General features: G+C 38.3%; 2 protein-coding genes and 1 pseudogene across 6 annotated transcripts; 1 reads left to right on the forward strand and 2 right to left on the reverse strand.

Annotated features, from left to right (window-relative positions):
* Positions 1-628: 628 nt before the first annotated feature.
* On the reverse strand, positions 629-2,683 carry LOC125201362 (eukaryotic translation initiation factor 4B3-like). The gene is made up of 2 exons (XM_048099440.2): positions 1,601-2,683; positions 629-828 (listed from the first exon to the last, which is right to left on the reverse strand). The coding sequence occupies exons 1-2, from the start codon at positions 2,539-2,541 to the stop codon at positions 771-773; spliced, it is 999 nt and encodes a 332-aa protein (XP_047955397.1). The 5' UTR covers positions 2,542-2,683; the 3' UTR covers positions 629-770.
* Positions 2,684-8,628: 5,945 nt separating this feature from the next.
* On the reverse strand, positions 8,629-11,790 carry LOC125201361 (putative magnesium transporter NIPA6). Of its 5 annotated transcripts, none has more exons than XM_048099439.2 (10): positions 11,356-11,485; positions 10,764-10,833; positions 10,462-10,518; positions 10,291-10,381; positions 10,023-10,183; positions 9,815-9,942; positions 9,561-9,698; positions 9,373-9,465; positions 9,188-9,305; positions 8,629-9,096 (listed from the first exon to the last, which is right to left on the reverse strand). In XM_048099439.2, exons 3-10 carry the CDS (start codon positions 10,469-10,471, stop codon positions 9,005-9,007), a joined length of 831 nt encoding a protein of 276 aa, XP_047955396.1. In that variant the 5' UTR covers positions 10,472-10,518; positions 10,764-10,833; positions 11,356-11,485; the 3' UTR covers positions 8,629-9,004. The 5 variants fall into 5 exon arrangements, with proteins under 5 accessions (XP_047955396.1, XP_088920306.1, XP_047955394.1 ...); XM_089064180.1 differs by having other exon boundaries at positions 10,462-10,594; XM_048099437.2 differs by lacking the exon at positions 10,764-10,833 and having other exon boundaries at positions 11,356-11,790.
* Positions 11,791-13,166: 1,376 nt separating this feature from the next.
* Positions 13,167-14,682, forward strand: LOC148932383 (uncharacterized; annotated as a pseudogene).
* Positions 14,683-27,286: the final 12,604 nt, after the last annotated feature.

Raw genomic sequence — 27,286 nt, forward strand, 5'->3', positions numbered from 1 at the left:
TATCGATACAGAATTGTCCGTGAATTTGCTTTTGACCACAGCCTCGGCAAGCTCAGAACAGAAGACTTCACATTCTTTGAAGAACTTAGCTGAAATTTCCTTCTATTGTATTAAAGGGTGTTCTGCTATGGTATTTGCTCTAGTTCAGAATATTGTAGGATGTTTTGTTATCGCTGTTTCGACTAAGGATATTTTTCTTAGTGTTGAGTTTGACAATAGCTGATAGTAATAATGCTCAAGATTTTGGGCTGCTGCACACTGTAAAACACAAGCAAATTCTGAATATATTGATATGGTTTCGATGTAAATCCAGACTTCGATCTTACTAAAAGATAAAATCTTCTTTACATCTGAACTAATCTAAATCCGGATATAGATGTTGCAAAATGAGATAAATATTCACTATTGATCAATGATCCAATTTTTGAGTCGCGCACTTGGTAGAAATCAATTTTACATAAGTGAAATACAACATTATATGTTGAAAAATGATACTAGTATAAACATTAGACTTGGCATTGAAATGAAATATTGCAAACTGTAGTCGAACAAGTGAGAAAGCATTCCATCAACGTTGGCGATTGGCCGAATTAGCAAAAATAGTTAGCAAAGGAGGAACAATCTAACGTGTTACTAAAGTTGTGGCTTTATTATAAAGTTAGTGCACAAGGTAAAGGGAATTACACAAACTATAGTGTTATGTTTATCAGTGCATCATCACATCTCTTTATGACAAAACTCAAAGCCGATCCACCTTATTTCCATAAGCATCATATTTCACAATCCTTATTCTCAGAATCATCGTTGTCAGCTTCAGTTTCACCAGCACTGCAACAGAATAAATATCTTTATCTACAATGACAGATACAGCTTGAGGAACACGATACTCATACTCGAGGCATGCTAATGAGGATATTATTGATAACGATAAGGCCATTGTAGTAACATGAAGAAAACAGAGATGAAAGGAGTGAAGAAGCAGTTCAAATTCAATCATGCCCTCGCATCCATGGTTTGTGAAGACACTCATGCTAATTTTATTGGCCAGAAAAATGCAATGCATTCAAACTCACTACAACTCCCATACCAACACAAGTGACATGATTGGACAACAATAAGCTTTGGGGGTGTTCGGTTGCCAAAATTAAATCCCATGATTAAATATGTATCATGTTTGGTTCATGGGATTGAACCCTACAATTTAATCCTAGATTGATAGTCTCATGATAATTAGTCATAGCCTCCCCCCTCCAACTAAAATAATCTTACAACGTAATCCTAGATGGATAGTCTCATGATTATACGTGCAAAAGATAACAAGTACTCTACTGAAAGAACGAACAACTTGAAATGCCAAACGTTCATCTGCTCGCACTAAAAGCGCTAACCCTATGAGCAATTGCTTAGCATGCTCATAAATCTCACCAACTATTCAGTATGATGCATCAAGATTTCTGAATGCATCATCACAGAGACCAATTGAATTAAACATACCATCATTCATAGATATAATATACTACTATATGATTCCATGGCTAGTTATTATATCAAAATGTAGAAAATATATCAACAAATCATAATGAATTAAGCACGCACGAACCTCTGTGGAGGATCAACCGATCCCGGCTTCCTCCAAACGCTCTCTGCAGAATCAACGCTAACGCCCTCGAGCCTCTCCTCAATTTGCTTGATATCTTGAGCCTTGTCCTTGAGCACCTCCTCCCTCGGCCTCGCCTCACCAAATGGATTGCTGCTCCCCTTGGACTTCACAGCACTATTACTGCCTTCCTCATTCACTGGCAGCGTCCTTGGCTGCAGATTCAACCTCGGCCTATTGCCGCCGCTTTCTTCTCTCTTCCTCCCCCAGCTCTCCGGATCCGCCTCCATTCCGCCTCTTCTATCCCTCAAGCTATCAAAAGCTCCACCGCTCCTCTTCCCCCAATTACTCGAATCAGAACCACCATCACCCGATTCCATCCCCAATCCGCCTCTCTTCTCATACCTCCTCGCCTCCGAATTCTTATTTGTCGCCCAATTATCGACCTCATCCGCCCGCGATTGCGAATCCCCAAAGAAACCCCCTCGCTCTCTCCTCTCAGATCCAGAATTCGCAGAAGATTTCTTATTCGCGCCCCAATCATCAGTCTCGTCAGCCCTAGAAGGCGCTAATTCCCGATTGAAGCTCCCCTGACGGCGCGGCTGCTCATCCCTGCCGCCGTAGGATCTAAAACCGCCGCCGAGCTTATTCCGGTCGAGCTCCTCGGCGGAGCGCTCGCGCGGACCGGTGGGAAGCGCCGATAGCTCATCGTGAGTCAATCCCTTGGGCTTTCCGGAGCTGTAGGCCGAGAATTCCTGAAGCGACAGCGCCTGAGGCTTCTTCTTCTTAGTCTTGGAGGAGGCGCCGGCGGAGAGTGACGGAAAATCAGGCGTTTCAGCGGCGGAATGATCCTCCTGGGTCTGGTGGAGAAGCGCGGACTCATTCTGTTCGGCATCCAATGCCCACGCGCCAGGCTTTCCCCACGCGCTCACCGTTGCCGCCATATTTTCTACTACTAATGCAAGGAAGGAGGGCTGTTTGGGTTGCGATTAGTAGTGAGTGTAACGATTTGGTTTTGTGAAGAATTTGCGTTTCTTAAAAGCCAATACGAACATCTCTCATTCTCATCTAACGCCACCAATTTCATGCAAAAATAAAATGCTACGTCTACGGTTGTGATTTGGGAATTTCGCTAAACTTTGTCTTGAGGTGACGTTACATGCGTTAGCTGTTGCCACCTCTCATAGTAGTATTATAACAACTAACAAAAAAAAGCTTAGTGCCATTTACTATTTTAGTACTCCCTCAAGTCACATGTTAGTAGAATCATAATTTCAATTTTAATTAAGTTATTTTTATTTTTGTCAAATATTAATTTTCTTTTCCTTAAATTTTTAATTTATTTTTCTTATTTTATTCACTATTTATTTAACACACTATTATTAAATTCAGTACTAAAAACAGATGCATTTATTATCAAAGAACGAAGGGAGTACTCCACAAACTATTCACGGGTCTTTTTCATATTTAGGACATCCTTAATGGGGTAGAGTTGTCAAAATGTGCCGAGACCATCATCACAATGCAGCCCGTGTTGGGTGCATTGATCAATAATAACCTTAAATATGATAGTAGATGCGAGCCTTATATTGGCGGGTGAAGGCACATCTCCAAACACCAGGCAATTTTCGGAAGAGTTGGGATGCATTTTGCTCATGTTCATCACATTGGATGTGATGCACCATTTCATGTTCATCAAATTGGGTGTGATGCACCATTGACCTTCTCAAATATGCGTTGTGGAGTACTTTGATACCCTGCAACAAAATCGTTTTTAAGGCATTCTAGCATTATTATGTCAATGACGTGCAGATACTTGTTGAATTGATTTAGAGTCTCATCATACCCAAGCTGATGTATGATCGCCATACACCTTTTGCAACATTTAGAGTCTTCATCTAAGACCATGAGGATGATGGTGAAAATACTCATCATTTGGTTTGGTGGCATTGTTGTAGCTATGCACATGAATAATAATTTTGCGTACGAAACAAGTGATAAAATACATATGTATCCTATCGCTCACAGTGCATGTACGATTTCTGAAAAGTAAAGTTGTTTCTAAAACACAATAGGGCACTCCCAATGGTCCGGCTAAAAACTCTCTTATTTCTCCCTAACTCCTGCCACATCAGCGCCACATCAGCACCATAATTTATCCCCAGTTTTTAACCAACTTTTAGCCAACTGCTTCAATGGTTTCTCCCTTATTTCTCCCTTACTTCTCCCTAACTCAACATTTCATTTTTACATCATTACTAATTTAATTGTTTTATTTTTGTATATAATAAAGCTAGCTAATTTAATTTATAAGACAAAACAAATAATAGTAATAAAGTTCGTTGTATTAAACACGAGTAAACATTACAACGACGAAAATTAATAAAAAAAAATAGTACAGGAATGGAAAAAAAAATTCAAAGTAAAAAAATTCAAGGGCGGTGGGCGCGGTTTCTATTTGCCCACAATTCTTCGATCATATCGTGTTGTAGTGCTCGATGGGCCTCCTTTTGGTGTATGTCCATGAACGCCTTGAACCGTTCATGTTCGTTGTACGGTACATTCCGGCGGGCGGACTCGGACTCGGTTAAGACACCGTGACTCGATGATGCAACACTGGTGTCATTGGTGACGTTGAGGACGCCTTCGTGTTCATCCTCGATGATCATGTTATGCATGATGATGCACGCATACATGATGTCGGCAATATCCACCTGGTAGTAAAAGCGCGTCGGACCCTTTACCAGTGCAAATCGTGATTGGAGCACCCCAAACGCCCTCTCCACATCCTTGCGCACAGACTCTTGCGCTCGGGCAAAATACTTTCTACTATCTCCGATTGGGCATCTGATCGTCTTCAAAAATACGGGCCATTGCGGATAGATGCCGTCAGCCAGGTAGTACCCCATGTTATGCACATTGCCATTGGCCGTGAATTCGATGGAGGGGCCTAACCCGTTGACCCGCTCGTTGAAAAGGGGCAAGGAATTGAGAACATTTAGGTCGTTGTTCAACCCGGCTATACCAAAATAAGCATGCCAAATCCAAAGCCGTTGGTCGGCAATGGCTTCAAGAATGATGGCGGGATGCGTACCTTTGTAGCCGGTAGTGAACTGGCCTCGCCACGCGGTTGGGCAGTTCTTCCACTGCCAATGCATACAGTCGATGCTGCCGAGCATCCTCGGAAAGCCGTGGGTCCTCCAGTGCCAATCCAGCAGGAACTGGCAGTCAGCTGCGTCCGGCGAGCGAAGGTAGTGCTCCCCAAATATCTCTCGCACGCCCTGACAAAAATTCTTCAGGCACTCGTTGCCAGTCGTCTCGCCGCATTGCAGATACTCATCGAACATGTCGGCGGACCCTCCATATGCCAATTTTCGGATGGCAACAGTGCATTTCTGCAGGGGCAATAGACCGGGCTTCCCTGTGGCGTCTCGCTGGAGCTGGAACTCGGGGTAACGCGCGGACAACGCATTAACAATGCGCAGGAAGAGGGAGCGGCGCATTATGAATCGGCGACGAAATACATCTGCCGGATAACGTGGTTTCTCAGCAAAATAATCGGCAAACAGCCGATCGTGCCCACCAGCGTGGTCGCGGGGGATGTATCGGCGCCGCCTGCGGATTGGCCGTTGGGGTGGCTGCTGCATTCGAGCAAGCTCGCTTTGTATGAAACGGGAGATATAGTTGTTGACTGGGTTGTTGGCGAAACCCGCGACATCCCATCCGGTGGGAGCGGGAGGTACCTCCTCTTCGGAAGAAGAATGAGATATCTCCTCGTCGGACCGAGAATGAGAAGATGATTCAGAATTCATTAAATATAGATGGAGAGAGAGAGAAAATAAATGAAGAGAGAAAAGGGATGAGGATGAGGAGAGAATGAAGAGAGAAAAGGGATGGGGAGAGAATGAAGAGAGAAAAGGGATGGGGAGAGAATGAAGAGAAGGTATGTATTTATAGGGGGGAAATTAAAAAAAAAACATAAAATATTTTTATCGCCGAATTATCGCCCACAGTGGTCGGCGATAATTCGGCGATAATCCGGCGATGAATCGGGAGTTGGCGATGAATCGGTAGAATTAACGCCGAATTATCGCCGAATTCACCCCAACGCCCGGCGATAATCTGGCGATATTCGGCGATTTTTCGCCGACCCTAACGCCTAACCATTGGGAGTGCTCATAGTGAAAGCGTGATTTTTTTGTAACCACCACCAACTAGAGAAGAAACTAAACTGCGATTTCTTATAACCATTACCGTCAATTGTAACGTTTCTAACATCTTTTGTAATCAATTCACACTTGAATTAGTGTCATTCTCGTTCAAAATCTACATCAAAGATGATTCTTATCATATGCCTGTCAAATCGGGTACCCTCGGATACCCGATCCGAAATTTTCGGGTACCAGATCCCGAAATTCCCAAAATTCCATATCCGATATCCGATTCGATTTTTATTTCGGATATCCGTATACCCGACTCGGGTATCCAGTCCTAAAAAATCGGATACTTTGAAAAAGCTCTTAATTTTTAAAAAAAAAAATCTTTCGCATTTGTGCTCTTATCTTTGAAACCAAAATACATACTCATTTTTTTTTGTCTCTACTTAGTTAGCTCCACATAAGAGTTATCTACGAGAACCCAACTCTTTTAATTTATTTATCATTCTAATTCCCTCAAATATGATTCATTGGACGAGGCCGTGCGAACTGACCACTCTGCATGGGGAAGGATCCTCTACTGTGCATAGCAGGGGGTTGTGCTATTATGCACATACACATTAAATTATTTTATAATAAAGGATATTAATATTTTAATATTATAACTTAAAAATTAAAAAATGCAATGGGTGGAACAGTAGTCCCTATTGTGCTATCAGCCACAACAAGAGATCCAAATCCCTCTGCATGCCTTGCGTGCAGACGACTGCTACGCAGTCAGCAGCGCGGATCTATGCACCGCGACATGATGCCTCGACTTGCACCTCTTCCCGTCCCCATTGTATGTGGCCCTTACTTAGACAATCATCATCAGTCACCCTTACTCGACCCAATCCAATCAACTTTTTAATAAGATATTCATTTTTTATTCTTCCACATATACAACCCCCAATTTACTAATCTTTTACTTTCATTAATGACCCCAACGCAGTCCTATTAAATGGAGTAATTTTTATATAAATATTTTTAATCAATATAAATGTAATATTTTTTTCATATACTTTTGGAAGAATATATGGAGATAAATATAATAAGTAATAATTAAATAAATTAAATTAATATTTAAAAGTAATAAAACAAAAAAAAGTAATTTAGCGCAAAATGTTCGAGATTAAAAGTGTAAATCCGTGATGTATAATTATATACTTTTTGTTATTATAATATAAATATAAGTTCAAATTTATACAATACCAAAATTTGTATATACTTTACGAAGTAATAAAATAAATTAATAAATAAAAATATAAAAACAAAAATAAAAAAATTTGTACTAATAGGAAAAAGCCATGTGTACCTGCCCCCAACTTTTGCTTGGAGCGGCAGGGTGACACAAGAAGTAGAGGGGGTTGGGTTTATTTAGTTTAGAATTATATTTATTTATTAGTACTATTTTGTCTTATACGTGTGACCCTTACTTCATAGTCACCTTTGGAGGTGGTCTAAAAGCACCTGCATTGATGCTCGATGATAAGGCGGGGTGCTGTGCCGCTAGCGCGGCAAGCAGCTGCTCGCCGTTGTACTCTTGCCAGCGGCACGGCCCTGCTCGATGCATCGAGCACCGCCATGCCGCTAAGCAGACTCACGTGGCGCCTCCTGATTAGCTCGTTTTTATTCCGTTAAATTTTATTAAAAAAAAATTCATAAAAAATTAAAAATAATATCGAAAAAAGAAAAAAATATAATCGGATTCCCAAAAATATAGCCGTTTTTACCCTTTTTTCAAATTTTTTTGATTTTTTTTTAAAAAAAATTATGCCAAAATCATTTATAAATACCCACATTCATCATCCATTCTTTACATCAAATTATCTCTCATTTATACTTCAAATTTGTTTAGATTATGAATTTAATTATGTAATTTTTAATTTTTAGGATTTTAATTATGTAATTTTTAATTTTTAGTAATTTGTAATAGTATTTCGGGTATTTTTAATGTATTTTAATATTGTGGAAATATTTTTAGTAATTCAAGTATTTAAATTGAATGCTTGAATGGTGGGACCCTTGAGCATGCTCTTGTGAAATAGCGATGTGAGTGTTGTGCTCTTGCGGAAGAGCAGAGTGTAAAAAATGAATAAATGTGGATCCGGACATACATCCATACTCTTACGGAAAAGCACGGATGTGGATGCTCTAACCCCCACAACCGTATCCCATACTCATCATTTTCTTCTATTATTATTGGGTCTGTGATTCACTTCAAAGTACTAACATAATTAAAATTCCAAAGACAAAATGATTGAAAGCGGAAAATTGTTACATTCTCTATGCCTCTTATTTTTGTGAGTTCATAGCACCCCCCATTGTGAGTTTTGTTGTAGTATTAGTCATTTGTTCATCCCCTTACTTTCCCACGACCATAAGTTTTAATTTTATCTTTTATTGATTAATTTTTGATTGTAATTAAATTATAAGGATTAATTGTGATAAAAATGTTAGGTTTAATTGTCATCACATTGTTATTCAGATAGTACAATTATTCATCAACTTGATTGTTTCATAATTTATACACAGATTAGTTGGGGTGTCATATTTCTAACTTTTTAAGTTGCTAATTCATTAACACAATGTATTAAAAATGTCAACACAATGATATAAATATGTCTTAACAAATAATGTTAATACAATTTATTGAAATGTCAACAAAATATGTGTTCACATTTTAATATCATCGTATTTTTATTTTTAATACATCGCGTTTATGAGTTAACAGACTTAACAACTTAAGAAAGTTAGCAATTGATCACACCCCTTAGTACCCCTTAGTTCATATGTATCCAGTTTATATATGTATATGAGCGATCGACAACGAAATATGCACTCAAGTTACATATATTGATCAATACATACATTTTCATTTTGATGGGAAACTACAACCTCAGATGGGCAAATGTAGAAGCCACATTTGTCAAAAGAATTGAAGAAACTACAACCTCAGATGGGCAAACCAAGAAACCAAACCAATGACCACACAAACCTTTTACCAGAAACAAATATAGGAAAACATCAAGATATGTACAGAATCCGAGTCCTGTCGGATGCAGTTCCGAAGCCATTGCAAACTCGTCTTCTCCCCAGCGCAATGAAGATCGTGCAGTCTAGCTTCCAAATGCATTACACAGAGATGGGGGTGCTCAACGGCTGATATGGATTCATTGCAACGATATGATGATTTCTCATAAAATAATGATCAATCAAAGTAATCAGAATTATCCAATGTAATGAAATGAGGTTCCTCCCGAACTGCTTTCGACCGGTCTCCATCAAACCAAGTTACAGCTCCTGCACCGATTCAGCAATGTGATATCATAATCACAACAAAACTAATGATACTATCAACTGATCTGAGCGAATCTTGACCCGATATGCATACCTGTAGCATTAGGCTGTTCCTCTTCTCGTGTCATGTGAAGTATGATGGTTCCGGTGAGAACAGTAATGAATCCACATATCTCAGAGGCAATGCTGCTCGCGTCTTGACCCGACCAGTCCTGCAAATCGGGCTTAGTACTTCCATTCCACCGTTATTTAGCTAAAAACTGAGTGAATTGATGTTACCTTGAACATTATAGCACTCGCCATGATAGTCAGAGTGGTGAACATCACATAATATATAGGAGAAACAATTGCTGTATTGAAAGTGTCAAGTGCCTGAACGTAACATTTTGCAGAAGAAGATGAAAAGTTGAGAAACAGAAACATGAAAAGAAAGGATCAAAGGTGAAATTAATGAAAAACTTGGCTACCTTGTTCAAATAATTCAACTGCATGATCACAAAGATTACTGCAACTGAAATGAAGAACCAAGTCTTTGCATATTTAAATTGATTGATCCCCTCTAAGGTTAGCTTAATGGCGATCCCAATCGCCTTTATGCTGACAACCTACATGATTGAACTCATATTAGTATCGCATAGAAGAACAAATTTTCAGCAAGAACTAGCATAGAGTTGAAAATCGATTTAGAGTTCAATTGATGCATGTGAAGTAGAGCATCTACCGTAAGTGCTCCCATCAAAGAACAAATCCCCAGGTAAACTAAGATATTCGTCTGCCCATAAAGAGGCTCGAAATGCAGTATCAGCACTAGTGTGATGGATAATGTGGCTGCTACATATATAAGAAATGCTGTCGATAGAAGCAAAGGGCAAAAATAAGCAATCATGTGATTTAAGGTGGTGGAGATGGATACGGGAGGTGGTAGGAACCTGGTTCAGTAGCCAGCTTCCAGACTTCTTGTACCGAACTAGGAGTATGCTCTTCTGGCGCATGCAAAACAATGACGACGGACCCTACAATACATGAAACGCATCCCAGTATTCCCATCTGTCGCAAACGTTCCTTCAATATAAAGTGTGCCAGAACAGCACTTTTGAGATTCATGAGATGTGTCAGTGAAGAAGTGATCAAAGATGTCTGACCAAAAGGTTTTCACTCCATCTCCGATGGTAATAGTCATAACGTTTGAAGACATACCTAACAATAATACTTAATGCACCAAGAGGGGTCACAAGAACAGCTGGAGCATAAATATAAGCAACGAAATTGGCGACCTCTCCAACAATCACTGATTACAAAGATAATTGAGGATTACAAACATAAGAAATGGAAAGCTTGTATATGGAAAAGAGAGAGAGCACAACATACTCGTGATCATTCCTGCCCACCAAAGAGGTTCTAACAAGTACGTGTAGCCTCCACCTCCTGCAACAATAAAAGCATGGATGGCGAGTATGCAAAGCAGATAGACAGCCGCAAAAAGTTGTATTGACAGGGTATTCTGCTTAAGTAACAAGGTGTAACCATAAATTTTCACAAGCAATCGAACATACAGATCCTATCTAGTGTTGAATGCAAATGAAGTACAGTTCATCTAAGCAAGGATAACTATATTAATATGGCAGCACATTTCCTAAAAGAATATGGAAGAAGAGGTTAATCAAGCTTACCTCCTGCACTACTAGACTCCTTTAAGAAGGTTACACTTAAAAGTATAAACCAGAATTCCTACCGGACTCCCTATCATCGAGCAATCACAAAATAAATTTAATCAGGACTCAATGTTTCCACCATTGTTCCAACTTAAGCTTATTTTTTAACCAAGCAGATTTTGACAATAAGCACCACCACCATATTACTACTGTGGTATGTAACTGCAGACGATTATCACGATTGTCATTTCAGTTCGACAGCAAAAAACTCCTACTCTCAAGAACAAACAGGGCCTTTTCCCTAATCCCCAATGCCAAATCACGATCCAAAAAACACAACTATTCTCCTCAATGCCACACCCTCAATCCATAAATACACCTATCACAATCTATAATCACTTCCAATTGAATCAATTAAGCACATGATGATCAAGATTGCTACAACAAATCACAAATCAACAAGCTCTCTCCAATACAAAAAAAAAGGCCTTTCATGATAAGCAGATTAATCCAATAAAAAAACCCTACATGAGCCCAAAAGGCTGAAATTAAAAGCAAAAAACTGAATTCAAATCCAACATTGATAGATAAGTAAAATTGACATTCCCACCTGCGCGCGTGCCAGCTGCAGCGGCTCTCCTCAGACCTTTCTTCTTCAAGATGAAGCTCATCCCAACAAACAAACTCGAAACCACTGCCAGTATCAACCCCCTCGAATTATCCGAAACTCCCATCTCCTTAATCACTCTCTCTCTCTCTGATTACGTTTACGACTAATCCTAAGTGGTTTCGAACCAGTAAAGTTGACCCAACTACTGAAATCGAGTACGAATCTCGAAAAACAGAGTGAATCTAGGATTCCAACAGAGCAGAGTTCCCGCCAGTGATGAGCAAGACAAATTTGCAATCCTCCAATTGCCGGAAAAAGGAAAAAAAGGAAAACGAGTAGGATAGAGGGGGTGACGGCGAGCTGTCTGGGACCAGTGGAAGAGGGATAGAGCAGCTGTTAATGGAAATATACGACTGTGAATAGATGTTGACGTGCTACTCCCTTTTTCAACCAAATTATTTCACTCTCAACGAATCTATTACCCAATTAGGCAATGTATTTTCAACTTCAATGTGAATTTATAGTTTTCTACCGTAAAAAATAAAAATTTATATCAGGGGTACAATTTTCACTTTTTATGAGTGATGGTAATATTTGCATTTTTATTTATTAACAATTAAATTGAATTTGAAAATGTAATGTTTGAAAAACAGAGTGATAACATAAAAATTAAAGTAGAAAATAAAATGAGGGATTAAGTTTAGGTAAGATATTAGCTTTTGCGGCAATCTTCTCTTCCGTGTTGATGACGTGTCTGGTTTGTCGGCACTCAGCAGAAAAGTTAAAAATCTAGTCGGCTATATATCTGCACTAATCACTTCCAAAAAGTAAATCGGGAAATCCAAAACCAGCTTGAACAAATGGGTTTGGGTTTGGGTTTGGGTTTGGGTCAGCAATTCAGCAGTCACCAATTTGAATTTCAAAATAAAAGATGATTCCACATACGCATACTATTATAAGCAGTATGTTTTGAAATTTTGCTTTAATTATTCATGAGAAATATTAATTGAATAATTTGTTTAATGCCATATAAGATTGAGCGACAGTTTTTATCAGCCATATATTTTTTAGGGACATACGATTTGTCTCTCATAATTTTAGGAAAGTGACATTAGCATGATGCTATGATATAAAATATGAAACTAATTAAATACATGCCATGCTATGATATAAGATATGAAACTAATTAAACACATGCCATGCTATGATATAAAAAATGAAACTAATTAAATACATGTGCCGTAGCAAGTAAAAGATACTCCTTGCGTCCGTGAAATATTATTCCGTTCTGTTATTTTGGTTTGTTTTCAATCTGTTGTCCATTTTTGTTTTTTCCACTTTTGGTAAATGAATTTACTTTCTCCTAACTCATTACACTCACGTTTAATTATAAAACTAATCTCTATGTTCCATAGTAGTGGAGTCATTGTTTCATTTCGGAATATTCCATCATAATAGAGTCATTTCCTTATATAGCATAAAATAACATTTTCTCCATCACTTACTTTATTCTCTCTACTTTTCTCTCTTTGCTACTTTATTATCTCTTCACTTAATATACTATTTAATACTCCTATCTCTTTCTTAATATCTGTGCCGAAAAAAGTGACTATTACTATGGAACAGAAAGAGTAATATATAAATGTGGGACTTATATCACACTATTTTTTTTCATTCACTTTTCTTCACACTATTCATCCGTTCTCACCGCATCTTACTATGCAGAGATGTTATACAAGCACGAATAGCATGCCAAAATTCACTAAGGCCATGTTTGGTTTGTTTGATAGGTCAAGTTAGGGGTTTTAATAATGCCAATACAGGCGTTTGGTTTGTCTGAAACAGATTACGGCAAGCCCGTTGAACGGGCTCAAGCCCAAGTAAAAAATGTTGTAATTCGCCTATAGTGTATCTTGATGGGGGCACCCCGTTACTGCCTGTTTCGCATCAAGCAATGAAATGCTACTTTCGTTAATTACCTATTTGCCCTCAGATCATCATTCCAAAATTTGTTGTTCATTCCACTGGTTTCAAATTTTTACAAAATCCTCTCTCTACGAATATCTCTGAAATTGATTTCTTCCGACAGCGGAGGAGAGACGGTCGAAAGCCAGCAACCATTCCTCGACGGTAATTTCCTTTCACATCCACGAGTACACACCGATTGGTATTTGCCTCTGTGTGTCGGTCTGAATTTGGGTCTCTTTCCTAGGGTTTCCTTATTTTGGTTCTAATTGATGGTTTTCAATGTGTTCTTCCCTTCTACTTCATCTCTATTGTTCTTCTGCTTGAATGCTTTTTGGATCCAGTTGATTGTCTTCATTGAACTCGTCCTTTGTTTTTTCTAGTTTTATTATTTGTTTTGAATTTTTCCTAAAAAATAAATGTTTTTGCTTTCTCCACTAAGGCACTCATCATTCATAAATTTTGGTCACTCATGACTACAGACCAAACGTGGATTACTTGTGTTCAAATAAATTAGACATTAACCCCTGAATTTGTGGTTTAGGATGTAACTCCCAAAATGAAGTTGTATCTAATTTAATTGTTTGAATTACTTGATTGGGCAGTCATGATGTTTTCACCTTGATTAAAACAGCAACAATTCATGTTGTAGTGTTGCTGTTCGGTCTATTTTCATTATATAATTCAAAAGAGTTCAAGTTTGAGCTTATCTTTGTAGTTACAAATACTTATTCAAATTCATGTTCGTAGATGCCTTGCAGAACAGTTCACAGAGCAATCGGTAGTGAGCTTGTTAGAAGACATACTTCGGACATACTTTATATCGAGGGTATGTATATTGTACCTCATTTTCAAACGTTTAACCGAAACCAAGAAAAGGAAAAGGTTTGAATTTGTGCTTCCGTACATCATACTTGAGAGGGTACCAATCAGGAAAAGAATTTTGCTTTTCGCTTGTGTTATATTTTAAAAGATAAATCGTATGAATCGTTTAGTAGGTTTAACTGGTACTGATTGCCTTGTGAACCTTCGGATGAACAAAATGTCTTTGGAAAATTGTGTAAGATGTTTCGGGAGTTAGGTTACTTGCGAGATAAACGATTTGTCTGCGTCGAAGAACAAGTTGCAATCTTTATGGGAGTTTTAGCTCATCATAAGAAAAACAAACTTTGTGGATTTGATTTCTTGAGATCTGATCATACGGTGTCTGGTTATGTCCATAAAGTTCTACGAGTTGTAATCAAGATGCATTCACGATTCTTGGCGAAGCCGGAGCCTATTGCTGATAATTGTGTCGACTACAGATGGAAATGGTTCAAGATATGTTTTAATCATATTTATGAAGCAACTTTCCACCAATAGATTCAATATAAAAGTCCTAACGGTCTAGATAACTATCTACAGGGTTGTTTGGGAGCCCACGATGGTACATACATTAATGTCTTGGTGTCAAATGCGGACAAACCACGTTACCGGACACGCAATGGTCAAATATCTACAAACACACTAGCAGCCTGTGATCGACACATGCGGTTCACATATGTTCTGCCCGGTTGGGAGGGGTCAGCTGTCGATGCCCGCGTTCTACGTGATGCTGTTAATCGTCCACACGGATTGAGAGTACCGCTTGGTATGGCTATCCGTGCAGTTCTTACTTTTGTTTCATTACATCCCAATTTTTGTTTTGCTCACACACTTAATCGAATGATTCCCACAGAGAGCTACTACCTCTGCGATAACGGCTATGCAAACACTATTAGGTTTGGTATACTGAAAAGCATGTTTCGAGCAGTTTCGCGCGAATAGAATCTTGCTTGTATACGAAAAATTCTACAATTCACTTTTAACCCAATTCAGTATTATTCGACCAGTTTCGCACGAATAGAATCAGTATATTATTACATTGTATTTGCTTGTGCATTTATAAGATGTTTTATAAACATTTAAATGTATAAGAAGCAAACAAAGTCTAAGTCTTTTGCTTAGTAGACTGGCTGTGGGCGTCGTCCACTTTAAGGTAACACAGTCGGTTCTATGCAATGCTTTGCAAAAGAAAAAGAAGAATTTCACAACCCAGATAGGCTTAGACTATCTATCGTAAAAAGTTGCAATGTCAGTCCGATTATTTCTAAGCCTTTCTGAAATAAGATGATGTTGGTGTGGTATAGCACTGAATGGATCTAACAGCAAGACGTGTCTTTATGCTATCTACTGAAAGACTAGATTTTGATAAATAACTATTTCTTAATACATACGTTAGCATTGAGCATACGGTATTGATTATGCACTACTTTGACTTATCAAATGGTGCGGGTTTTTCGCAACCCAATAATCCTGATGTATTGGGTAGTGGAGATTAATATCTAGCGGTGCTAGGATTGCTATTATGTTGAATCGCGCACGAGGTGAGTCACGTTTGATAACGTCCTCAAGAGGAGCGCTGAACAAAGTTTTATTATTCGAAAAACTGGTCAGTTGGAGTTTTATTACTCTATGAATAATAAATAAATATTTCTTGCTAATTCCACTCTTGGAATTACTCCCTCCGTCCTGCTTAAGATGACACGTTTTCCTTTTTAGTTTGTCCCAACCAAGATGACTCATTTCCTTTTTTGGTAACTTTCTCTCTCCAATTAATACACTCAACCACTTTTTCTCACCCCTATTAAAATATTCATCTTTCTTTATCTCTCTACTTTAATACTTACACTCACCTTCTTTCTCTCCAATTAAACACTTTAACCAATAACTCCTAAAATCTTGTGCCGGCTAAATAATGTGTCATCTTAGCCGGGACGGAGGGAGTAATAAGATGTTAATTAATTAAGTCCATAGCAGGCATTAATTAATTAATGGACATTTATATCTTAAGCGTGGGAAATAAATAATAAACAAAATAGAAACCCGGAATACTTGTAATTTCGGATTTGGATGGGGAGGTCAATATTACTTTTGTAGTGGCTGCTCGTAATATTCCAATATAAGCTTGTGGGTTCAATTTAATTAGTAAAAAGCTAATTGGGGTGAGCCCATATCCAAAACCTTCCATAGATCCCCTGACTGTGACCAATAAAAACTTAATATAAATAGGAGAATAACTGAGACAGAAAATACAATTATTATTTCGTTGAAATTTTCGTCCCCCTCTGTTTGAAGAGGAGCTCGAAAATTCTTCAGCTCTCCTCCGTGAGAAAGTTATGTCTTCTTTATTCGAGTCCTAGTATTTTTATAAGATCAGCCCACCCTGATATCGAGATACAGTTCGGGAACCAGTCAGAAGATCTGTGGTCTAGTATTGAAGATCATCATGTGGAGAAGGCGCAAGCAATCGACGATTCTTTGGGGAATCAAATCAGTAACTCTAAACCGTAGAAATCATGTTTAGGATTTATATTTTCTAAGCATGAATTATTTGTTATCTAGCATGCAATTATCTGTTTAACATGTGAATTGATTAACCGCATAATCGGTCAAAGATCCGTGTCTGGTTTATTTGTTTTGTATAAATCTTCCGTCCACTGTTATAAAGATCCAAATACAGAGATGTTCGTTACCACTTGAAGGAATGGGGGCCGGCTGCACATAAGCCTAAAAAATGCTACAGAGTTATTCAATATGCAGCACACAAAGACTCGCAATGTTACTTCCTACTGCCCTATAAAGATCCAAATAAGGTTGATAACAGCTTGTTTCATATTACATAACTATATTCATTCAGTGATGGCGGTGGACCCATTGGATTACCTTCTCAATGGATGAGATGATAGTAATGACATTGGTGAGGACTCTCGTGCCACTGAATTTGTTGACACAGTTGAGGCAACTACCGAGTGGAGCATGACAAGAGATGCAATGGCACAAGCAATGTGGAATCGTGTAAGCCAAATTTTGATTATATACTAGTGGCTTAGATTACATAATGAACGACTAATTGATTGTGTAATCCAGATGAACAACGAGGCGGTGTGACGGGTTTGCTCATGGGTTGGCAAGGAGAATGATGTGATAGGCAGCTGGATTCAATGTCTTGCAAATTTGTGAAAATGTTATGAAAATTGTTTTAAGTCATTTGTTTGTGTTTGGTGTAGATGACTTCTGGATTATCATGGTTTCAAAACTATTTTTATTTGAGCTTAGCTTGGTTTTTATGTACTAATAGTATTTTTTGGCGTTAATTCCCCTCTGTTTGTTCATCTCTTTTTCTTTTCTGTCTGTACATGCAATCTTTCAAGATAATGTATATACTCCCTCCGTTCCCTCATAGTTGAGGCGGAACTTTTCGACACGGAGTTTAAGAAATGAATGTTGAGTGTGTTAAATAAATAGATAAAAAAGTAAGAAAGAGAAAAAGGTAGAGAGAATAAAGTAAAAAGTGAATAAAGTAGAGAGAATAAAGTAAGAGAGAGTAAAGTAAGAGAGAGGAAAAAATTACTATAAATGGAAATGACTCAACTATGAGGGAACTTCCCGAAATGGAAAAATGACTCAACTATGAAGGAACGGAGGGAGTACTAGAGTAGTGTTGGGATCATCGACTGCACATTAGTTTGATATTGTCCGCTTTGGGTTGAGCCAAGCCCGCACGGATTTGTTTTTGGGTCACCCCCAAAAGGCCTCAAACTAATTAGGGATGGATAGCACTTATATACTAATCCAACTTCCCTCACTCATCCGACGTGGGATAGGTTTGCATCCAACAAACTTCCCTCAAACCGAGACCACATCGGGAACACATAGTCGATACATCGAGACATTACGGGCCTAACTCAAACTAGAGTCATCTAGGGCCCCACTCGATCATAGGTCATCCAGGCTCGACCCTTTGGTCAGACAGGGTCCAACCCAAAGCCACCTTGGCTCTGGTACCAGTTGTTGAAGCAACAGAAGCTGAGTTTGTTGCAGCTACGGAAGCGTGCAAAGAGTTGTTGTTTTTGAAGAGGTTATTGAAAAAACTTGGTTATTCTCAAGAAAGGTATGTCTTACTTTGTGATAGTCAAAGTGCAATACATCTTGCAAAGCATCCTACTTTTCATTCCAAGTTTAAACATATTGATGTGAAGTATCATTGGATACGTGATGTGCTTGATGAAAAGCTGATCGAACTTGAGAAGGTTCATGCGGATGATAATGGGGCTGATATGATGACAAAGATTTTTCCGAGATGCAAGTTTGAAGTTTGTTGTTCTCTTGCCGGAATGGCAAGATCCTTCACACAGTTGTGAGGGGGGAGATTTGTTGGGTTAGGGCTCCCAACTTATGGAAAAAAGACCTAAATATTATTGGTCCATTTATTTACTTAAATAGGTCAATGGAGAACTTATAAATACCTACCAAGTGTATAGGAGCCGCCACAATTGAGAGAAGAGAGAGAGAAAAACGTGTAGAAGGAAAGAAGGGGGAAAAGAGTGTTCTCCAAGTTTCTGCACTGCGCAGTCTCGGGTTTTGTCGTGATCAGAGGTCCAAACGTTGTCCGGTCGACTTTAAATTTTAACTGTATGTAGAAGACTCATGGTTCTTCATTCTGAACGAAGGAAATTGAATTTGAACGGTTAGATCTTCAGTTATAAATTTCTGAACGTGACTGTAGTTTCTTGAGATGTTTATTTAATCTATTTTGAAGTTGTATTGATTATCTAGTGCCTTTGTTGTGTTGTTAAGGATTAGATATCATTGTAAACTTCTTGGTTGTATTCTCTCCTTGGTGATAGTGGATTTGGTGGACCGGTGGGTCTCGTGGTTTGTATCTCTTCACATTGAAGAGAGTTTTCCACGTAAAATCTTGTTGTTGATATTTTCATTATCGTTTCTCATTATCATATTATTGATTCGTTCACATTATGTACTATTATATTGTGCTCCTATCATATTCTTACAATTGGGGAAGTTTGTTTATCTGCTGTGCCTCAGAATTAGGCTATTCCTCCCAACAAGTAGGAGTATGCATTCACATCAGTAGAATAAATTGCACGGATTATGTAAAACCAATTTTTATATGATATATGTCCTCGTGGATAAAAGTACAATGACGTAGTGTTATTGCTAAATTTTTATACACAAGTTTGGCATTATTCCATTGTAAAATTTCCTAATATTAGAATGTTAATTGGTATTTTCCCTTAATCACTAGGAAATTAATCACTATTATGTAGAATAATAATTTAAATGACAATTTTCAGTTAAATTTTAATTGTATTGGGTAATTGTGAAAAATATAAAAGTCACTATGATCTACTTAATATTTATTTTAAAAAGTTATGACACTGACCAAGAAGTCAGCCAAAAATTATAAAATAAATGGCAATTTTTCCAAGTCTAAACTATTAAAAAAGATTGGATTACGTTCAGAAATCCTTTATGATCTGGCCGGTTAGCCTAAATCGTTAGACTTCATTTTTTAGCTGTAAACAATGTTAATGTGTTCCTATCAATATTAATAATAAATATATCAAATTAATTAATACTCCCTCCGTCCCAGATTTATAGTCACATTTAGTTAGAGCACGGGTTTTAAGGAATTGGTGAAGTGTGTAATTAATGAAGTGAGATAGTGGAGTGTGTAATAAATGAAGTGACATGAAAGAGTGTGTAATAAATGAAGTGAGTTGGTTGAAGGTGGGTCCCTTGTTGATTTTTTGGTTTTTTATTTTTGTTTTGGTTTATTTTTGTGTTGATAATGGCATTTGGGTGTAATTTTAGTGAATGATGGGGTAAAATTTTATGTCCAAATATGGAAAACTATAAATGTGACTATAAATGTGGGACGGACTTTTATGGCAAAATGTGACTATAAAACTGGGACGGAGGGAGTATGTTACTCATTCTGAATTAATTTAAAAATAGTTAATTAAATGTATATCTGCATAGTTATTTATAAAAGGAATTGAATGTTTATATGATTTCATTAAATTAAAAAAAATTGTGATTTTCTTTTCGGGCAATCCTTTTAGATTTGTATTTAATTTAAAAATAAATATTAAAAAATTTGTGATATTCTTTTCGTGCAATCCTTTTAGATTTGTATTTAATTTAAAAATAAATATAGACACGGGAAACTTTTAGGGAAGCGTTTAACATGAAGTTGTTTTCTTCAGCACAAATTTTGGATATTATGTAATTACGTCTAAATAAGTTATTCAAATAAATTGTTGCATATAATAGGATTCAATATGAAATGTCATAGCTATGAGAAATAGTTATAGAATAGAAGGGAATTGAGTCATCAACATAAAATATCTAAGCACATACGAGAGAAAGATGAAATAAAGAAAACGAGGGGAGTCAATTAACAAACAATAGCCTCGAATGAAGCATAATACGGCTTGTTAAACCCTAACAAAAGGATCACAACATAACTTCTGTCTCCACGATCGAAGGGTGCATCTAACACTCGACGTCCGAATCATCACTAGAAGTATCCCTAGCACGACGAAACTCCATTGCTAGGCCCTCTGCGGCTGCAAAATAGCTACCTATATTTTAAAACTTGATTTACTTATAACCCAATCAATCAACAAATAATAGTTAGGAACTATGAGTACTTCTGAGGTCTTGCATCAGCATCCACCCTTGATCATTGAATCGCGTTACTTGGAAAACGCCTTGGCCATTGCATAGGAAAACAAGATAATCATTTGGTTCTATCCGTGCGCCACGAACGAAGTCCGACCATCCCCCATCAAAGCGCCAAGTGACATACCGTGACTTAGTCACATGAACGGGCCATTGCAGTCCATTGGGAAGCTTCGACTGGCATGCGTCCGGAGTCATGTGCCCGTGTCGCGAGACCCACTCGCGAGGAATGTTCGATAGAAGAGTTGGCAGTATCGAGATTCATTCACACTTTACAAAAAAAAATTATGAGTAAAAATAAACTCACAATGAACTCTCCGTCATGGTAAACGGAGTAGTGCTTGCTGAACGCCAGTGTGATGTGCCTGCGAGAATTGAACTACAGTTAAATTGAGAACACTTCATGGGTATGGAGTATGTACGAACGCACACACACAAACGCAAAGACTGGCGTGGGAACGTAGTTGGAAGACATGGCTCTAAGGAAGAGATAGAAAGAGATTGTCAAAATGATGTGATTCAAATGAGTTGTAGCAGTAGCAAGTATAAATACGAACCCAATTCCCTTGATGTATCATATATGAAGGAAGAAGACAAAGAAAACCCTCACGTGAAGAGATATGATTGACAATCCATATCCATGCTAAAGCTTACAAAATAACATCACCAACAACTTAATTTTTATTCCATGCGCATAGAATGCAATTGACCCACCAACCTGGTTTTGCCAATAGTTGTGCCTTCACGTCAGGTTATAGGGTAAACGAATATGTAGACTATGAATTGAAATAAATGAAATCATAAATTAAATTTTAGATTTTTCACTCTATATAATTGATTTCATGGTATGCAAATAGGACAACAATTAAAAAATACTCACTTTCTACAACGTGTCGAAAAGAATACCAAGTCAAGAAACTTTCTTCTACAAGTCCAATTGGTCTACAGAGGTCGATAACTTTTTGCGAACCGTCATCATACGGCTGAAGAATAACTTCAAGGTTGATCGCAACGTGTTTCCAATTCACTTCTTCCAACAAGCTGCGACCGAGATAGCGGAGAAATTGGGTGTGCGTTTCTTGTGGCCAGAGTTATATGAGAGGTTCTAATCGTTCGAGCAACGCTTCATACTCTTCGATGATGTGGTTAACACTGCAGGAGTGTCATGGAACGTCAACTTCAACACTATGGCAGCTGCCACTCCAGTTTGGGAGTCGATACTGAAGGTATTTTTTTGGTATGGTTCTAAGTTGTTGTTTTATATTTATTTGTGTTTAATATTAGACGTTTACATCTTAGATAAATGCATTGGCCCGTGCTTACTACTATAATGGAGAGCCGGAGTTTCCCAAGCTAGCCATTCTGTTCAAGAGTAGTCCTATCAAGACTGAGTCTGTTTCTGCGTCGAAGACTCAAGTAATTCTGATTTCGGACTCTACTAATTCACCGGATGGTGGCAATCGTGGTCTCGGCACACACGCAAAAGCATGCACAAAGGCACATAAAGCAACATCCGGGGAAGGGAGTGACTCTGTCTGTTCACCACTCATAACCGGTCCACGTCGTAAGCTCTTCACTGAAGATGGGGAAAGTGAGATGCAGCGGCAACACGAAGCCTCAGAACCTGATGGGGCGCTTAGAAGGAGGCTCGAAATGGCTCCTCCTCCAAGGCCGAATAATTCGAAGGCGTCGCCGCATGGTAGCTCATGCGAGTCTTCAAGTCCGACGACTTGGTGGCGGAAGTATGGGCAGTAGCCCGACGTTTGAAGTTCTTTAATTATGCCACTTAATTGGCCGTTTATTATTAATAATTTGCAGAAAATTATCTATTTCCCGTTATGGTTGTAAAACGGCTATGCATGCTTGTACTTTCATTGTCCTTCCGAGGAACTATCCGTGAGAATTTCAATGTCCCATGGAGGTTATATGTTATGGTATGAATATTGCATTTTTAATAGGATGTTGGAGCCTATGTATGTCCAGTTGCACATGTCATTAAATAAATGGAAGTAACGAAAATAATAATATGTATGTCCAGTTGCACAACATTTAATAGTTAGAATTTTTAGAATTGAATTGAATTGAAGCCAATCACAAGTTGGTAAGAAATGAAATTTTCTAATATAAAATTGAGAGCACAAATTGGGATGTCAAATAATATCAGATAATACATGAATATACTTCTCCAAATGAATTGCAAAGTGTGTAAGATTAAGGTGATATAATAATTAAATATGATAGTTAAACACACATATTAGCTATTTCCTATTGTACTAATTTCCAGGCTGGAATCTTGATGGAGAAAATTCACCTGCTATAAGGGAGCTTTAGAGCCTTATTTCATTGTAAATTTTATACAGTAGTATTTTGTTTCCAATTTTAATAAGTTTCTATCAATCTATTTCATTGATTTTGCATCTCAAACAAGTGGCTTGAGGGGGAATCGGCTCTCTGGTCAACTCCTAGATGAGATTGGGGACTGCTCTGCTCTACAGAGCCTGTAAGTTCATATTTTTAGCCATGTAGTTTTGGATATAATATGTGCTAAAATGCTATGAATAATATGTAGTATTGAAGGATCTTGAGTGTATTACTTGCATGGACTTATGATTCAATGATTTGGTGATATTACCCGCTGAATTTAAAAACCGAAGCAACTGGAGAACTTGTTTGTCAAACTGACTCATTTCGATAATTTGTTGCCCAAACAATAGCACATTATTATAAGGCAATTTATAGGGCATTTACTATGTAAAAGCAATACAAACTTGTGTGAATAAATCAAAAGCACTACGTCAAAAACAACCAAGTCATTTCATAATGATATTACCCAAATCCACCTAAAATATCCTATTGGCGTATACAAGGCCGCCATCATAAACTAAACTAGAATTACCAAAGTCAGAAATACCATAGGTAGTACTAAATTAGTCTGAGAAGTGCTAAATAAACAATACAAATCAAGCAATACATGTTACAATGTGCTTGACAAAATATGCAAATACTTGGCTGTCATGGATTGGGCGAAGGAACAACATCAGTTGTGGTCGAAGTGCTCAAGTGCGTGAAGGAAATAATCCTCCTGATCTTCCTCCGGTATCCCTAGGAAGAAGTCCGGGCGATCCACTTTACGAAGTATCAGTTCCCCAGCATTGAACTTCTATGCCTTGCTCAAGGTCGGGAGCTTCCCAAGCATCTCGTACACCTCCTTTCTTACCTTGCTCAAATCAAATTCGTAGCCTATGCGGCGGCTGAGGACTTGGAGGCGTTTGCTGGTGTCATCATGCAATTTTGTAAGCAGCTGGAGACCGTCAATGTTGTTGTCCGCCTTCACACTGCTGCAACTCCCTACGACAGCCTTACGCTTCTTCCCAGTAGGTAGAGGTGCCCACGGTTCAGGAACCGGCGGTTACGGTTCGGAATCGCCGGTTCTAGTTTTGGAAATTGTTGAACCGGAACCGAACCGCGAAGGTGTTTCACGGTTACGGTTCCGGTTCAAAAACCGTTGGTTTCAGTTTCGGTTCCGAACCGGCGGTTTTTCAGTGGTTTTTTTACGGTTTTTCACGGTTTCAAACCGCCAGTTTTTTGCGGTTCTGGCTTAATTTCACGGTTTTCCGGCCATTTTTTGCGGTTTAGGTTTGAAACCGCCCGGAACCGGCGGTTCCGACATGGTTTCGGGTAAAAAAATTTTGAACCTGAATCGAACCACGATTCAAAAATCGACGGTTTCGGTTCGAGTAAATTTTCACGGTTTTGGTTCGGAACCGTAACCGGTGCTTACGGTTTCGATTTTAACCGCCGGTTCGGTAAACCTTGGGCAGGTCTACCAGTAGGGATACCACCTCCGTGGCTGAGTGAAGTGTTGTCTGCAACTTGCTCCTCAGTGCCATAACCATATCTAGATGCAGATATGTCCTCCAAGTTACACTTGAACCTCCATCATATTCAATCTCCGCCTCTTTGAGATCCTCAGCAACCACTCCGTTTGCGCGGTCTTTCCCAAATATAACTTGCAAATGCGGCCAGTAGGGCCAAGCTTTGTTGCGCATGAACCAGGCCTCGGGATCCACCTGTCAATGAGGAATGAAGAAAATGAAAACAATAGATACTTATCGATATAATCTCTGCATAAAATCAGTAAAAAAAGTCTAAGGAATAAGTCAAGTTACCCTCACAATCTGGGACCACTGCTCCTCTGTGGCATCTATTTTATAGTCCACATCTGTGTTGTATCCAACTTCAGAACGCGATAGTATACCTTGCAGCGAGTTGTAAGCTTTTTTCCAGGCAGTTATCTTGGACACAATGTGGGGATTCGCTCTGATATCAGAGTTGGGACAACGCCAACTGTCGGCTTCCTCGAGCTTCCTCGAGCTTACCAAGGTATCCAGCCGTTGTCGGCTTTCCACTCATGTGTTGACAGATCCTTCAGCGGGACAACCAGTATCTTCTCCTCTCGATCAGACCAACTACGCCTAGTTCGATCAGTCTTACGTCTCCGCACGCGACCAAAGTCTGCATTCACTGCAATGAAATAGCCACAACCAAAAATCAGACCCACACTCTGCATCAATCGTCAAACACAATAGACCACTCATACACACAACCAAGTTTTTCCATATGAGAACTGTACAAACACAAGCCCAGATAATACCGAAGTCAAAGGACCAGATCCCAATTATAATACGCACAAGTTTTTGATGATTAAAATCATTAAATTAACATATGCAAAGGGTATAATACACACAACGGTAGAGTATAATACTGAAGGCAAACCAACAAATGCAAAGGGTATAATACACATAACCTAGATTTTTCTACCACTTTATAATAATTTCATACCAGCAAATCTCCAATAATGACAACCTAATTTTACACATTAATACGCACATCGGTATGGCCAACCAAATACAAAATAAAGAGCAAGTATTAAAGTGCAAAACACAAAGCATCTCGCAAAAAGAATAAACACACGTTTAGGGTTTAACTCGACACTCATACATTAGTGCTCAGATGGACCAAAGTCAGAATGAATCTCTACCATGTCGCTAAAAAAATTTGTAAAATGTGAGACAAGGTACAGAAAAACCTGGTGGAATAAGAGTGCGGTAGAATGCTTTATAGCCGGCGAGACTTACCCGAAGAACAAACGGTGGTGAACGCTCTTGCAGAAAAATACCCAACTACACAGGGAGAAGGAAGCGGCGCAAGAATTGAGAAGAAAATGAGTGCACAAACTTTTATTTGAGAGCTAGGGTTTTCATTTTACCAATTTTGTAGTTAATTGGTAAAGTGGGGGTATGAATGACATTTTGGGTACTAAATGAAGGTGTAATATGGAAGACCAAACACCAGATAATATAAACACCCTTATTATTTACTGACAGACCAAACACACAACTCAATATAGGATATTAGAAAAAGCGGTCGCTTACCTTATCTGAAGGGCCTTTATCGGAACACTTACAAACAAATCAAACAAGTCCTAAGTAACAAGTAGAAATTCATACTATTAAAATTTGGATTTTGGATTATAACTAGATTCATGAAATTGGATAGCACATGACTAATTAACGGATTCGACACCCATAGCTGAAAAACTAATTTTGGCATCCAGAGGGTGTTCGGTTCGTATGATTGTATCTGGGATTAAATTTGTTGTGTGTTTGGTTCATGAGATTTAACCCACAACTCAATCCTAGATGAATAACCAACTAACCCCCTATGACTAAAATAATCTCACAACTCAATCCTAGATTGTATCGTGGTATTATTTTATCTTGCAAACTGAATACCACCTAACTAGATGGATAATCATAGGATAGTTACTCATAGCTAACCCTCTCCAACTAAATAATCTCACAACTCAATTTTAGATTATATTTTGGCTACTATTTTATCCAGGAAACCAAACGCGTCCAAAGATGATTAATTCAACTAAGAGGAAATGGGTCTACACGAAACAGGCCCAATGTAATTTTTTAACTCTGTAAACTAGGCCCAATATAATTTTTGACACTGAAAACTAGGCCCAATCATCCTAATTGTCAATATATATCTTTACTTTTGAGGGGAATTTAGCATGACATTAGTATCTTGATTTTATCGTTGTTGTGATATTTCAATTTTTTGTATAGGTAAGCAAATTTACGAGGGTGAACGTAAGTTTTAATCAATTTACAATTTATCATACAATTACAGACAAATGTCAGGATTATGAAATATATCCGGTTCATCATAAAGAGTGTTATAATTATAATTATGGTGAGTGAAAAATCGTTTCGATTTTCAAATCCACATTCACGTCATCACGTGCGACATTTGATGAAATTAAGCAGCTGTAGTATATGATGTTTGGTTTATACTGAAAATCAAGATGAAAACTAATGTAATGAAA

The sequence above is a fragment of the Salvia hispanica genome, chromosome 2, assembly GCF_029641045.1.
Source record: "Salvia hispanica isolate PSC_SH4W2 chromosome 2, Shi_PSC_v1, whole genome shotgun sequence".
NCBI classification, from domain to species: domain Eukaryota; kingdom Viridiplantae; phylum Streptophyta; class Magnoliopsida; order Lamiales; family Lamiaceae; genus Salvia; species Salvia hispanica.